We start from the raw sequence: 14310 nt of genomic DNA on the forward strand, positions 1-14310 counted from the left end.
GATTTTTCCTTACAACGAAACAGATCCATAGGGGCCACTTAGAACAGTCACGTCTACGATGAAACATGCTGCTGAAGCTCTACAACATTCTATTTCTGGAAAAGCAAAAACTATTAAAGGTGTGAAAGGTTTTAGTTGGCTTTCTGTTTTGAAATATCACGACATTATTCGTGGTACAGCGATAGACTATATGCATGGCGTCCTGTTGGGGGTTCAGAAATTGCTCCTCAGGTTATGGTTTGATAGCAGTAACTCCAGGAAGATATTCAGTCTGAGCAAGTACGTCAATGTCATCGATTCCAGGTTGCAACTAATTACACCTACTCTCGAACTAAAACGTCTACCAAGATCAATTTCAGAGCACCTAAACCACTGGAAAGCGAACGAGTTGCGCTCGTTTCTGCTTTATTACGGTCTACCAGTGCTGTTTGGTTTATTACCGGAAAACTCCTTCCAGCACTATTTCTGTTTCGTCCGTGCGAATTTCTTACTTTTACAAGAAAGTATTTCGCCTAATGATCTAAAGACCGCGGAAGAGCTTTTACAAAGCTTCTGCTCAAACTTTTCAAGACTGTATGAAGAACGATACATGACTCTTAATTTTCATCAACTATTACATTTGGTGGATAATGTAAGGGATCTCGGGCCTCTATATACTCACAGCTGCTTTTCATTTGAAGATAAGAATGGATTCATACTTAAATTGATACACGGAACTCAATTTATTGACAGCCAGATCTTGGCAGCAGTATCGTTTACACAAAAACTACCTGAGTTGCGAGAGAAATGTCTAGCACCTGGCTCAGATGAAGACACTTTGTATTGGAAATTAATGCATCCAAGAAGGGAAGAAATATTGAAACATACATATGTTTTAGGTGCTTTCTATCGGAAACAGTTGAATGAGCATGAACTTTTAGCACTTGAAAATTATCTAAAACAAACACCTACTTTCATGAATATTATTGCATTTAATAGAATTGAACGGAAGTCTGCGTTTATTTATGGTTTTGATTATAAGAGAATGTCGAGACGGAACTGTTCTACTGTGAAGTATTCTACGAGCAACTCTATCGCATTCGTGCAAGTGAAATGCTTCATAAAAGTTAACGTTGGTGCTGCAAGAAACGTTCACTATCTGGCGATCGCAACTCCATTAGAATGCCCTAATGGACAAGTTAGTTGTTTTTAATATAAGTGACATTTGTGACAATTGCTTGTTTATCGAGGTTATCCCACAAAATACTTCTTCGGCCACGCAGTGTTATGTGTGCGAGTTTTCGAACAAAATCGAGATAGACTGATTTATCGTAGGAACAATGTTCGCTAATTTTTGTATGCTACTTTTTAAATTAGTTAAGCGCTGCTTGGAGTGTTACGCCGTATGAATCAGAGTTATTCTGTGCCAGATCTAGAGCATTTGCCTGATCAAAAGCGGTCTTAAGGTCGAGCTCTCTGTTCTCCAGCAGTCTTTTAAGAATAAGTTTAGACCATTGATAAAATGAGTTTAGACCATTAATAAAATCACATATTAATAAAGTCACATATTAGTTTCTTTGTATTTCTCTGTGGAAAATAGCCTCGATGTTGCAATCCTTAGCCCTGGACCCGCATTCAAAAATAAAGTTTTAGAATGTCTTCAGCCAATGTTTCCACTCTTTTGCGGCCGTGGATGAGTTTGGGTCCACATCCAGACGATGAGGCTTCAGAGTAGTGTCCATTTCGAAGTGTTATGTTGGGTAAATTGTAGTAACCATAGTAAGGTTTTTCTTAACCTAAAACATTGCTTACAATAAAGCAAGCTAAAACAAAATGGCTGCTAGAGTTTGCCGAGTTATGTGTCTTGTTTATGTCAATTTGATTTTTCCGTAATTCATTCTGGCTATGAGAGGATTTGTTTTAAAGTATAGAAGTATTATTTCTGTTTTTCTTATCATGGTTGTGATGATGTTCTCATATTATTTTAACTATTATGATCATCATAATATTATTATTATTACTAAAAAAATTCCATTTATTTTAAATACAATGCCTAAATAATGTATCAATAATAATTTAAAGATATTAGTTTTTGTTCCATCAGTAGAATACCATATTGTGGGTAGTTTTATGGCCTTTTGTATCTCTTTTGCTATGACATTTTGTTTACCCGATTCAGATGGACGGGAATGTGGGAGTGTTCGTGGGTAGTCTCGTTTGTCTCAACGTGAGTCTGCGTATTTGCTTTCTCCTGTCTTTGGTCCCTTGATGTCTGGCTCAACTGCTTAACCTTTCATAATTTTACGATATCTGATTTACATCCTTGTAGGCACCTGTTTTTTATCAACTACCAATTTTATGCTGAAGGGAATTCCTTTGTGTTTTCTTTCACACACACCTAAAAAGCCCCAGTCTGAAAATCGCGTTAAAAAAGGGGTCATTTAAGATAAGGATGGTTTGTGCAGTCCTTTGTCTTATTCTTGTTTTTTTCTCATTCTTGAAAGAGGCTGGTAGCATCTGACGTTGTTGTAATTGCCGCTGATTGACTTGCTGCTGTTCTTGTTTTGTAGTCAGGATGCAATTAATGTTTTCCTATTTTGTCTCTGTAGCAGTAGCCCCTCCTACTTGATCTTGGCATCCATACCGCCTTCTCTCAGATACCTGAAGATATTCCTCTGCCTGTGTCTTGTCTTTTTCTATCTATTCACGCGCTGTGTTTAACATTGTCTCCCCATCTCTGACATCTCGATCGTATCTCTAGCAAGTGTTGCATCTGGTATATTTGGTATTTTATATTTGTTTTGTTCTCTTTTGATTAATGTTTCCTCTTTTGTTGTTATAGTTACATAAGTTTGTAGGAAGTCACATTATCATCAAGAATAACATACTTACTGTATATACTTTATATATATTTTGTATAATACAGAGTGTGTTTTACTAAGCCGAAGTTGATTGTGATTTATATATTTTTACCACAATTTTTATTTTTTTTTGAATTTCTACCAAAAATATGATGTAAGATTAGAACAGCATCTTTTCCGACACGTTTTTTCTGTTCTAGGTCACGTGACCATGAAGGGGTCAGATGACGTCATCTCTTGTGTCATTTATGTCTAAAACACTTTTGTTGAAAGTTCCAAGAGATTTGACAAAAAACAAAAGCTTTTATAAAACAAACAAATTTCCCTAGCAACGGACTCCATAGGCCCTTAACATAGCTTAATAACAAATGTGTCTGGCTTTGCCTTAAAAGTGCTGTTCTTTCAATGTACTCTTTAAAGGGTGGTTCTCACTAGGACGCAAGCGGAAGCGAAAGCATAAGCGGAACGCAAGTGAGAATCTGTCAAACATAAGCGTAAGCACAAGCGCAAGAAAATCAAGCAGCTGCGTTCTCTTGCCCTTCCGCTTGCGCTTATGTACAAGTGTGAATGAAAAAAAACAAAAGCGCAAGCGCGAGCGGCGATCAAATAAATATCAAATTGCTGTTGGTCGCCAGATGCAAGGTATTTCAAGGTCAAAGCAAGCCTCTGTTCTGGGGAGATGGCCTCTCTTAGCTTTGTGTTTATGTTATAAATGGCCTGACCATGGCGAGGAGAGTGTCAAATGACTCTGGGGACATATGCATGTACCTGAAATAAAACAAGGAGGATATTTTATTAAGAAATTCATCATTTTTTTATAGCATATAAACAAAATTGCATAAAGCGCATTTATAAAAAAAATTCTGCAAATATTATAAAAAAAATGATCGAATAGACTCGGGTACCCGAAAAATAAGTCGAGTACCAGTAAGAGCATACAAAATGAGCAGCAGTAGGTTTGACACGTATTTTTTATAGTTTCTTATAGTTTCAGGAAAATATTTTCTCGGAGAGTATACTGACTTCCTTATCTCACAAAAGATAAAATAGTCAAATCTCATGCAATACCCCACATTAACCTTCTTAGAACATACAGGACCAAGTAAATGTTGCAGGGGAAAGACCCTCACTGGGGAGTATATGGACATTTCCTGCAACTACAACACATGATTCCTAAGAGAATGATAAACTTTTAACAGTGCATATATCAAATAGTGCAATTCGGCAATTTTTAACAGTGCACACCGTAAACGAACTATTAACTCCCTGGGCTTATTCTAATCGTTTAGTTTGAAAGACGGTTGGGGTAGTGGGCTTTAGAGAGGGCTTGATGCTGAGGGGGGGGGGGGGGATAAAAAACAGTTTTGGGAGCAACAAAAACTGCATAGAACAAATAATGCGGATACAAAAACTAACAGATGCTACTTAGAATTGATGGCAAGAAGGAGGCGAGGGGAGCTAACAAATAGAGGGGGTCTTATTCCAAACTAGTTCTAAAGGGGGTTTATTGGAGAGTGCTTATTGGCAGGGAGTGGCTTAAAAGAGGTTTTACAGTATATAAAATATTTTTTAACATTGAATAATATATAAAATACAGCATTTTTTAACAGTGCATATATAATATAATGTAGGAAACTCAACTCTTTTCAACAATAATAGACAATAATGCATACTTTGGTTTTTGTGTGCAAGCATAGCAACCAGAAGCTGTGTCTGCTGCTGCTGTTGTTGCATCAACATTTTCATCATATCCTCCTTTTCCAGCTTCTTTCTTCTCAAATCAAAATCTTCCTTCTTAAGCTGACTTTCTCTATCAGACCTCTCTTAGAAACTCCACTACTTCTGATGCTGATCTTCGAACCTTTCTTAGGCTTGGCTTTCCCTCCTTCCCTCCCAAACGCTTGAGCGCCCTCTTTCTGTGCTCTTTAGCTGCTGCCTTGTTCTGCCTTTTACCAGCCTTTTTGTTCTCATACTGGTCTTTGCCTCTAATGCAAGCTTTTCCTTTTCTATGGTCTCATCAGACGCTCTATCGAGGTCAGTTTCCTCACAGTCGATTCCAGAAGCAACCGCCTCTTGTCTCATCTTCGCCTTGTATTTGGACTGAAGTAAATACAATCATTCTCTCACACTTCTTCCATGGCTCTATCACTAAAACATTTTTAACCAAACTCAAGCCGTTCTTTCCACTTCATCTTCAAAACAGGCGAAATGGAGAAGCCCTAAACAATTTTTATTCACGCCTGAGGAAATTATATTTCCAAACGCCTCTAGAATAGTGGACTCCACTTGTGTTTCCGACATGCATTTGTTGAATTGGCATGATGATAACATGTGGCCTCGCACTTTGTGCACTGTTTCGGTACACTTTTCATGTCGGGGCCAGCCAGCAGAATGTTATCACTCATGAACGGTGCGATGCATGTTCATGAGTGGTCGATATCTCAAGCAACAGAACCCCAGTGCTCGAGCCGGCATTTGGTCTACTTGTAGTAGTACTCAGAGTACTAGTAGAAGTTTGTACTACTTCTTTTAAACACTGAAGAAACTTCTTCTTTCATAGCCTTCGCTTCTTTTGAGTAAAATCTTTCCGCAAGATCACATACAGATTGAATCAAATCTTTTATGTTTTCGTTCTCCATCTTCCCGCCAAAGAACACTACGAGGAACGATACCGCTGCCTAAACTTTTGGAAGGCTCAAACCACATCGGATCGATATTGGCGGCTACTTATTATCTACTGCGGCCTGTATGATACAAGCTCATCTAGATCATTCGGCGTCTTGGTGCAAAGATCCGAATTAATCAGATCAGAGTTTAGGGTTTGAATATCAACCGACTTTAACTTGCGATATGAAACAGTTCTGACTGCCAAACATGGCTTCAGGCACTGTAAAGAGCACAGAACCGAGGCATGGTCAGACAAGAAACGATCCACGAGTGGAGTTTCTCTTATGATCTGGTCAGTTTGGCGAGTTATCACCAAGTCCAGTGTGTGACCATGTATGTGGGTGGGGCCTGGGATGTGTTGTTGCAAGCTGAAGCACTCGAGCAGTTCGAGAAATCTTGCCGCATCACCATCCAACAGACATTAATATTGAAGTCCCCGACCACAACCAATTGTTCTTTACACAAAACAATCGTTTCGAGATAATCGCTGAGTTCCGTAAAGAAAGTGCCAATAGGAATCGTCTGACCATTTGAGTCAGTCTGTGGTCGATAAAGAATGAGCACACGCAGCTCCTGTGACGGCAGTCTGATCAACCACTACGAAAACTCAAATGACGTTTTTGCCCCGCCATCAACCTTCTCCACTGTAAAAGAATCACGGAAGATGAGAGCCGTACCACCTCCTTGACGACCACAACGAACTTGATTCAACAATCGATATCCGTCCGGACAGAGCTCGGATCTGATCGCATCATCATTGCCACTCAGCCAGGTCTCAGTTATGTCTACTATATCAGCTTTGCAATCACAGATATAGTCATGAATCAGCGCAGACTTGTTCCTCACTGAACGAGCATTGAAAATACAAAGTGAGGCAGGCGAGACAGTGATCGAAGTAACCTGAGATTTTTTTTACGTTTATTAGGTTCGACGCAGTTCTTGACGAGAGACGTGACTTCGATGAAGGTGCTGAGGGTTGTTCACCTCAAGCAGCGACTGTTGAGTGTTGATAAGATTACGAGCGTTTCGTGTCCGAGTCCATCTTGAACTACGATCTTTAGAGTGAGATAAAACAACTGTTGAAGTGGACCTGTTCTCAGGTCCTGGGTTCAGTTTGAAAACTAGATCACCTTCAAGAGGGAGGTGAAAGGTGGCACTTGTATTGTTATAATACATGCAAGGGCATTTCTGTCTTCTGATTCGTGCTCTTGAGCAGAAAACCAGTCGAGTGGAGCAACGCCCACTCGCAATTGTGGTTGTTTGTGTGGTTGAAGCTTCAGGTGTGGTGGCAATTAGGGTGGTGTTTGGTGTTAAAGATTCAGGTGTGGTGGCACTTAGGTGGTCTGTGTGGTTAATGATGAAGGGCAATTGGAGGGGATTGTGTGGTTGAAGTATCAGTTGTGCTGGCAATTGGAGGGGTTTGCGTAGTTGCAGATGTTTTGACAATGGGTATGGTTTGCACAGCAGCTGTGATTGTTTGCGGAGTAGGTGTGGGTGTGTTAGTGTGGGAGAGTAGATCTAATATACGATGATGTGTGGTTTCCATGTTGTTAATTTTATCCAGAAGTACACCTATAGCTGCATCGCAGCAGCTTTTTTTTTTAGAAAGGAGCAGCAGCTTCTCCTCACAGCTTTCAGAGGGAAGGGTCATATTGTTGATATTATCTATTTTTCCTGATTTGGGGATAAAGTTAGGGGGTCGGGGGTACTTGTTGTATTTGGTGTAGATCTTCTGGGCTTGGCAGCATGCAATCTTCAATTAGTTTGATGTATCCATCTTCCTGCCTCATCAAACTTAGCTTGTCATCTAAAAAGATACAAAATGTAGTGTTAGATCTCACTCAGTCAATAACTTTGTTTATGGTTAGTTATTGATATTTCCTTGATACTTCCTATTTTGATTCACATTTTTGTTTTCTTTAAGAGATAATTTCTAAATGTGTTGGCCTGTCTATGTCTGTCTTTCCTATAAAACAGGTTCCTAGAAATATTGCTGTTTCTCGACTGCTTTTGGGCTTTTTCTAGTGCATCTCAAATTGAACAAGGCAAAATCATACACATCAGTCAAACTTCCAGACTCCTGATTGTTGTTGAGTGCAATCGAGCATTCTTTTAAAAGACAGGAAATGGGCTGGATTGGACACGAACAAAACATTATAAAAACCTGACCATGGAAACATTTGAAAAATGAATCTCCTAAATTGCCTAAATAATATTAGTCATATCAAATAATTAATAAACATTAATTGGTACATTTATGGCACTTGTTTGAAGACAAAAAGAAAATTGAATAGAAAAACTCTTTTAATTCTTGGATTACACTGGCCATATATTCTATGATAGCAAAAATTGGCTTCTATTTTCAAATAAGATAGCTTGCTATCAGCTTGTGTTCATGGTTATTTGGAAATGTTTTGCGTTTTCCAACTGTCAGCCTTTGTGTGTGTATGTATATTATTATGCAATTATATGTTAAAAAATGTAAGTTAAATTAAATTACAAGTTTAAATATCATTCAAATACAAATGGGATTTTGGAATTTTATGGTGACATTTCAGGAGGCCATTTCAGTGCTGTATGGTCAACATATCAGTCCCCTCAAGTCATTTCTTGCGATTTATACAGACATCTCATTTCTTGTGCCTCCGAAAACAATATTCTATACCTTGAAAGGTTAAATGTTAGCTCCCATAAGGACTATTTTTTATCAAGAATGACAAGTTTTGCTCATCACAATCAATGTTTTGATCTCAATAGGAAAAAAGCGTTCCAAAAAATCACTTTGAACAATTAAGAAACCTTGAAGATACATAGCGAGAAAAAAGGCCATTGTGCTTGAATACTGTGCCTTAATATTGGAGAGAAAAATCTTAATAATTAATTATAAGTAATTTTGAAAACATACCTTGATTCGATGAGAAAACGCCTGGTAACGTTTTACCATTCTAACCTTAGATAGGTCTTTACACATTTCAGTCGAGGGCGCAGATTGGCATATACTAACACGTGCGGTGATTGGCTTGTCTAAAACAAAAGCCTGAGGTCGATCGGCAGAATGAAAAACACGCTCTAATCGAAAGTTGACAGAGCCGTCACTGAAATTCGTTGGTACCGGCTCTCTACGTTCAGGTAGGAATGAAAACCTTTGAAAAGGATATGCTACTTTCGCTAAACGATAGTGAAAGAACAATAGCAAGAAATCGACCGAGGGGACACATTACACTGTCAACAAATCCTATCGCAAAATAACAAGGAATAGCGAGTAGAATACAAATTAACCGTAAGACACAAAACCTGTGTTTTCATACCTGCCACTGCCAACACCTTGGTTCTATAGGTCTTTCTTGACCAATTTACTTTAGTGTACTCCCCAACACGCATCTCCTCCTCAGCCTGGCTGCTTTTGACCACGCCGACTTCTTTGGTAGAAATGAAAAGAACAAGACCATACGGCGGCCACATCTTGTAGGACTAATAATAATAATAATAATAATAATAATAATAATAATCTTTATTGCCTTAGATAAATCAACATGTCTAAGTTTACAAAATGTAGGAGAAACCGATTATAAGTAAATGCGCTACATCAATTATATGTCACTATATTTAAAGACAAGCCTATTGACAAAAGTATTTTTGAATCGCTCTGAGTGAACCCTAGGATAAATCACATTTCTTTTTCTGAGGTTGTATTTTTGGTCTTTTTTCTTAGGCAGGATTTTGCTCAGAGGATATTCAGGTTGAATGACTCACCGGCGTTCAGTCGTCTCGACATTGTAAGTGAACAAGGGCGAGTGAACAACAAGACAGAGCAACAATTTATGCTTAAGCTTTTAAGTATTCAAAGCAAAAGACTACATCGGAAAGTAGATTTAAGTAGTTACTAAGAACAAATTTTATTAAACTTTGATTTTTTATTTTGTTGTGAATTAGCATTTGTTGAGAATAAAGTGATGATGATGCTAGAATCTATAGCATTTGTTGAGAATAAAGTGATGATGATGCTACAATCTATAGCAAACTTCATATTTGCGTTATATTTGCTAGATCTTCAAAAGCTACCTTTACACTACATTTGCTGTAGATGCAAAGTTGAAGAAAATATGGAGCACCAAATTTGGATCACATTTGCTCAACTAACAAACTTGAGCAAATCATTTTTTCGCCCAGTGTTTACAGCCAAGCCACCATACAGAAGCTCGAAATTCTTACAGAATTTCATAAGAAGATAGTCCCCTTTCCTGACGTCATCCAAAGTGATGTATGGTTTCACCAAAGTGCTGCAAGCCATGACAAAGGTTTGCAAGCACTTGAGATCCTCTTCAGGCAAAAGACCATTCAAACAGTATATGGAATACACCATTGTCCAGTTTTTCCACTCGTCAGCTGTAAAAGAACCGTAGTTCGAAGATATTTTTGAAGGGATTCTTCCAACCTCAGTCAGTACACATAGACAAAATTCTCTCATCAACTTTCGCTAAGTCCTGGTTGGTGAGCCTTTCATTATCAAGCAATAGCTTAAACATTGACTTCGCTGTTCCAAGAAAAAGGTTGTGCATGGGGTCAATTGCACAAAAACAAGTCCAATAGTTTGGTATAGCGAACCACAAGTTGACTCTTAAGTTTCCTCTGTTCTGCAGTGCTACGAGCTCGTGAGAGTTGACGAACTCTTCTTCTCTGCTCCACATTTGTGCGAATGTTCCAATTCTCCCTATCAAACCCAGAGTAGTCCCTTTTCTCTCCGAACCCTCCAGGAAATGATTTAAAGCAGCGAGAGCAGCCAAGTTTTGCAGAATGCCCTACAAATCCACAAAGCTTCCTTGATGCTGGTATGTCGGACGAAGCCCAGAGTAAAGCAGCACGAAACTTCAGTGAAAACAAAGGAGAGATGCTTGAAACAAAACTAAGGCCACTCCGAAGTGCGTTTAGTTCATCTACAAGTGGACATAGGAACTGGTTGAGTGAAGCTGGTTCCTTTGAAAGAGCTGGGATGATCCCAACTAGGAAAATGTTTTCACGCTTGAACCGTTCCTCCCTTAGGTAGGTTCATTAAAACTAAATAAGTAACTCCAACAGAAAAAATCAGAGCGTCTCTTATATGGCTGGAACCAGTCACAGTTCATCATAAAACCATAATTCCTCTCTTTGCTCAGAAATGGTTGCCCCTTGTAGTCGAGAAACTCTATCCAGACTGCACCTTCATAAATGTCTCCTAAATCCCCACAGCATCCACGGTCCGGTCTCTCCACTGTTCACACTTTTGAACCATGCCACTCCTTTTGACAAATCTCTCTAGTGTTTCGATGATGCTATTAAAGCAGTATACCTTTAAAGGGTAGAATACCTGTGTGTTGTTTGTCAACACCACTTTCTTTACTAGCTGATGCCCACATTCTCGCATCTGACGCCTGTGTCGGACAGCATTTGTGCATCTGCGTGCTACTTGGTTGCCGTTGACAATGATTGTGCATTGTTCTGGCTTGTAGAGCTTCGTGCATTTAGGGCAGACCACATAACGCTGGAATGCATCTCTGTCCAGTCGCAGGTACTTTCGCATTAGGTATAGTGTCCCAGGGAAAACACTTGCAACTTGCAACTTGCAACTTGATTGCATCCCAAGAACATTGAGAAACCTTGACAGGAATTGTAGGAGCCACTCCAGCCCATTATCACTGAGATGGCAGCTTGTCTGCCAAACAAGCAAGAAGTACAGCATCCAGGTTACCAGAGCTTTCTGGTTACTCATTACTGTGCCAAGACACATCTGATAAATTCCAAATGCACCCATTTGACCATTGACTGTATCTCATAACTGAATAGCATACCCCTGTAGTTTCAGAACTTGAAAAATCATCATCTTGTATGCTTGATATTGGATCATGATCAGATGAAACAGCCTCCTCTCTAGTAATTTCTAAATTAGTGATGATAAGTTAGCCATAGAAATATTGTTGTTGTGGGGTGAATTATATTAGAAGCGTTGAGGCCACATATACAAGTTTGTGTTTCATGGGCTCAGTCACTAAACATATGGGTATTAACTCTTTACTTCTCAGTATTTATAGAGTGAACAAACTATTTATATTCAGTGAGTTCTTGTTTTGACAAAATTGTGTCGTTTTGTATTATTCCAAAATCAGTTCCAGTTGTTATTTATTTCCTTGTAGTAAAGTTTGCTCTCAAAATGCTTTTAACTGTTAATTATTAGACAACTTATATTGGAGTAAATGTTCTCTCATAAATATAAGGTTTTGAAAGATTTAGTGTAGAATCGCAAAGTTTTGTTCAAAGGCAAATGCACATGGCTTTGTAAACAAAGGCCGCGCCAGAAAAAATCCAAAACTGCCCACAAGTGATATTGTAGGATTCTAGTCTGCTAAACAGCCAATAAGAGCGTGCGTACCATCGTAGACATAATAAAATTGGATATTCTGTGTATTGTGGGTCAGCTTAGGCATAGGAACTGGTCCCTGGTGGATATAGTTCAACTAATTGCTGTTAGTTTGACACACTGCGTATTATTTGGATTGGTCACGGTTGTGCAAAATCTGTCTATAATTGGGCCACTTAAATGTTGAACGTTGCTAAAAAAAAAACCTCTAGAGACCCAAATATGATGCAGTAAAACACCAAAACTAAATCCTCCTTAACCCCAGTGAAATTCAATCCATCCTTCCGTGAGTATATTTTCGAAAATACAAAGCTGCTAAGTAAGATATTTCAGTATTCAAAATAATCACAAATTGTGTCATGCAAAACGGATCCAGAGCATTTGTCAGACCCAAGGAATAATCTGGTATAACTGAAATCTTCTTACCAGTAATGAAAGGTTCCTGAGCTTCGTCATTTTCATCAGAATCAGAAAACTTTTCATTGGAAACATCTGGATCTCCTTGTGCATGAGATGGTGTTCCTGGCAGTGGGGCTGGCTGTAACTTCACGCAACTCCTGTATTTCGCATGCTGATATCGAGATCGGTAAGAGAGTTTTACACAGCAAAATCTACATGGACGTCTCTCACTTTTCTTGAAGCCCTTATTCCTTCGTACACTTGGCATTTTGCGCGAAAATTACGTTTCGAAACAATATGATTAACTGTATAATTTGACTATGTAGAGAGTTGTATTCGTATTTTGAAGTAGCGGTGTTGAAGTGTGAGTTTTTGAGCCCGCGATCCTCGTCACCTTGAAACCGTTTGTGTTACACCGTCACGTGACTGCGCGGCGGGCTTTTCGCGGGGTCTGTTTATCGTCACGTCAGTAGCAGCACCGTGAGTTTGGCGACAGATCTCAGCTGACACTTCTCTCTTGAATTCACCGTTTGAATCCGCGCTATAATCTCGATCTCGATAACGATGGCAGTAAACCCAATGGGAAACTCCGCCGATGAGAACATGGCGCTTATTTTACAACAAGTTTTGAAACCGACGACTACATGAGAGAATGGAAGAGTTGACGTCTCAACAAGAAGAGCGGAGTTCGGCTTGTCAAAATCCTCTGAAACGTCGCCGGAGAGCAGCTTCCAAAGACTGTCAGGCAGCAATTATTCATTATTTATTACTTTTGGTAACTTTTAGTAAGTTTTTAAAGAAAAAAACCCGTTGATTCTAGTCGGATAGTAGTAGTTGTTTTCACACATTCATCCTTCGCTTCAGATAACCAAAGGTCACCGTATCCGCTGTATGGTGTCGTATTCTACGCAGCTTACATCATTTGATTTACATCGATATGACTTACGGTTCACTTGCAATACTGTACTGGCAATGTTCTTCTTTACAAGTTTAACATTTAACTTTTTTCGTAAGCTTTTGGTGTCTTTTGGGAGCAACTACAGTAACTACAGCATACAGGACTTCACACCTCGATTTCTATAGAACGAGGCAGTAAGAATACAATGGAAATGCAAATATGTACCCTGTTTGACTCAACTTTGCAATTTGACAATCTTGTCACAGAATTTGGCATGGTTGAATTCAGCTTGGATTTGAAATCATCAATACATATTTTTAAATTCGGCTTGGTCTTTTCTTGGATTCTTTGATTCAACATATTTCTAAAATGCAGTCACGTGCATTTTTTGGTGCCAAACTTTCGCGCTCAGGCTTTTGGTAGCCTGCGTACATCCGGTTTCAAATATTTATTTTCCTGTCTGCGCGTTACAGAATTCTAAAACCAGATCCACACAGGCTAGCTTTTGGCGGCAACAATAACAAAAATCAACTTATTCAGCGTTTTCTGATCAGTTATCTTCATTGGACAGACCAGACCCACTGGTCCGTACTTGAAGATATATTTTTGGTCAATCTCCGGTGTGATGACCACAGACATTTCTATGTTTGTTTTGATATGATGAGTTTGCCACCCAAAAAGTCACATTATCTTAATTTGTCTGCCCTTGTAGCACAATTACCTTTCTCTTTGTCTATTTTAATTATTTTATTCTTATGTTCGTCTCTTCATAAATATGGTAGTCTGTAGCAACTGTCCTTGCAATAAGATTTAACACTGCAAAGTTGGTAAGTTAATCCTTGTTTAGCTTTTGAGAATAATGTTGTATAAATAACTGTTACAGTGTCGGCACGAAGAAGATGAAGGACTGCGTTTCTCTGGATTTGAATTTCAAGAGAGGTACTCATACAGGCAGCCCAAGGCTACTGTCAATAGTTTATAAAGCCAACGGAATGTGTGGGGGAATTTATATGTTAGCCAAAAAATACTTTATCGTGAAAAATAAAACATTAGACCATGTATTATTGTGTTTGAGTCTTCCTTTATTTTAATTTTGCCGATAGAATGTCAGTAGA

At 38.8% G+C, this 14310-nt stretch overlaps 2 protein-coding genes across 7 annotated transcripts in view; both read left to right on the forward strand.

Annotated features, from left to right (window-relative positions):
- Positions 1 to 14310, forward strand: part of LOC116619339 — a 38458-nt gene that overhangs the window by 9921 nt on the left and 14227 nt on the right. For 2 of the 6 annotated variants that reach the window (XR_007307528.1, XM_048726339.1), the window contains exon 4: positions 9220 to 9283. The exons of 1 other annotated variant lie outside the window; for it this stretch is intronic. Coding sequence is in view for 2 of the 5 variants with exons in the window: in XM_048726339.1 (XP_048582296.1) it covers positions 9220 to 9255 (36 nt within the window). In the remaining 3 variants the exon portion in view is untranslated. Of the gene's footprint in view, positions 1 to 6432; positions 14257 to 14310 lie in introns of those variants that run through there. 3 more of the 6 variants (XR_007307532.1, XR_007307523.1, XM_048726296.1) reach the window with 3 other exon arrangements.
- LOC116620789 lies at positions 59 to 6154 on the forward strand. The gene has a single exon (XM_032386577.2). The coding sequence runs from the start codon at positions 59 to 61 to the stop codon at positions 1190 to 1192; it is 1134 nt and encodes a 377-aa protein (XP_032242468.2). The 3' UTR covers positions 1193 to 6154.

This window comes from Nematostella vectensis, chromosome 1 (genome assembly GCF_932526225.1).
Source record: "Nematostella vectensis chromosome 1, jaNemVect1.1, whole genome shotgun sequence".
In the NCBI taxonomy this organism is placed as follows: Eukaryota; Metazoa; Cnidaria; class Anthozoa; order Actiniaria; family Edwardsiidae; genus Nematostella; species Nematostella vectensis.

What these genes read in the sequence shown, in the direction of transcription:
- LOC116620789 (XM_032386577.2), top strand. Translation starts at nt 59, where the DNA reads ATGAAACATGCTGCTGAAGCTCTACAACATTCTATTTCTGGAAAAGCA.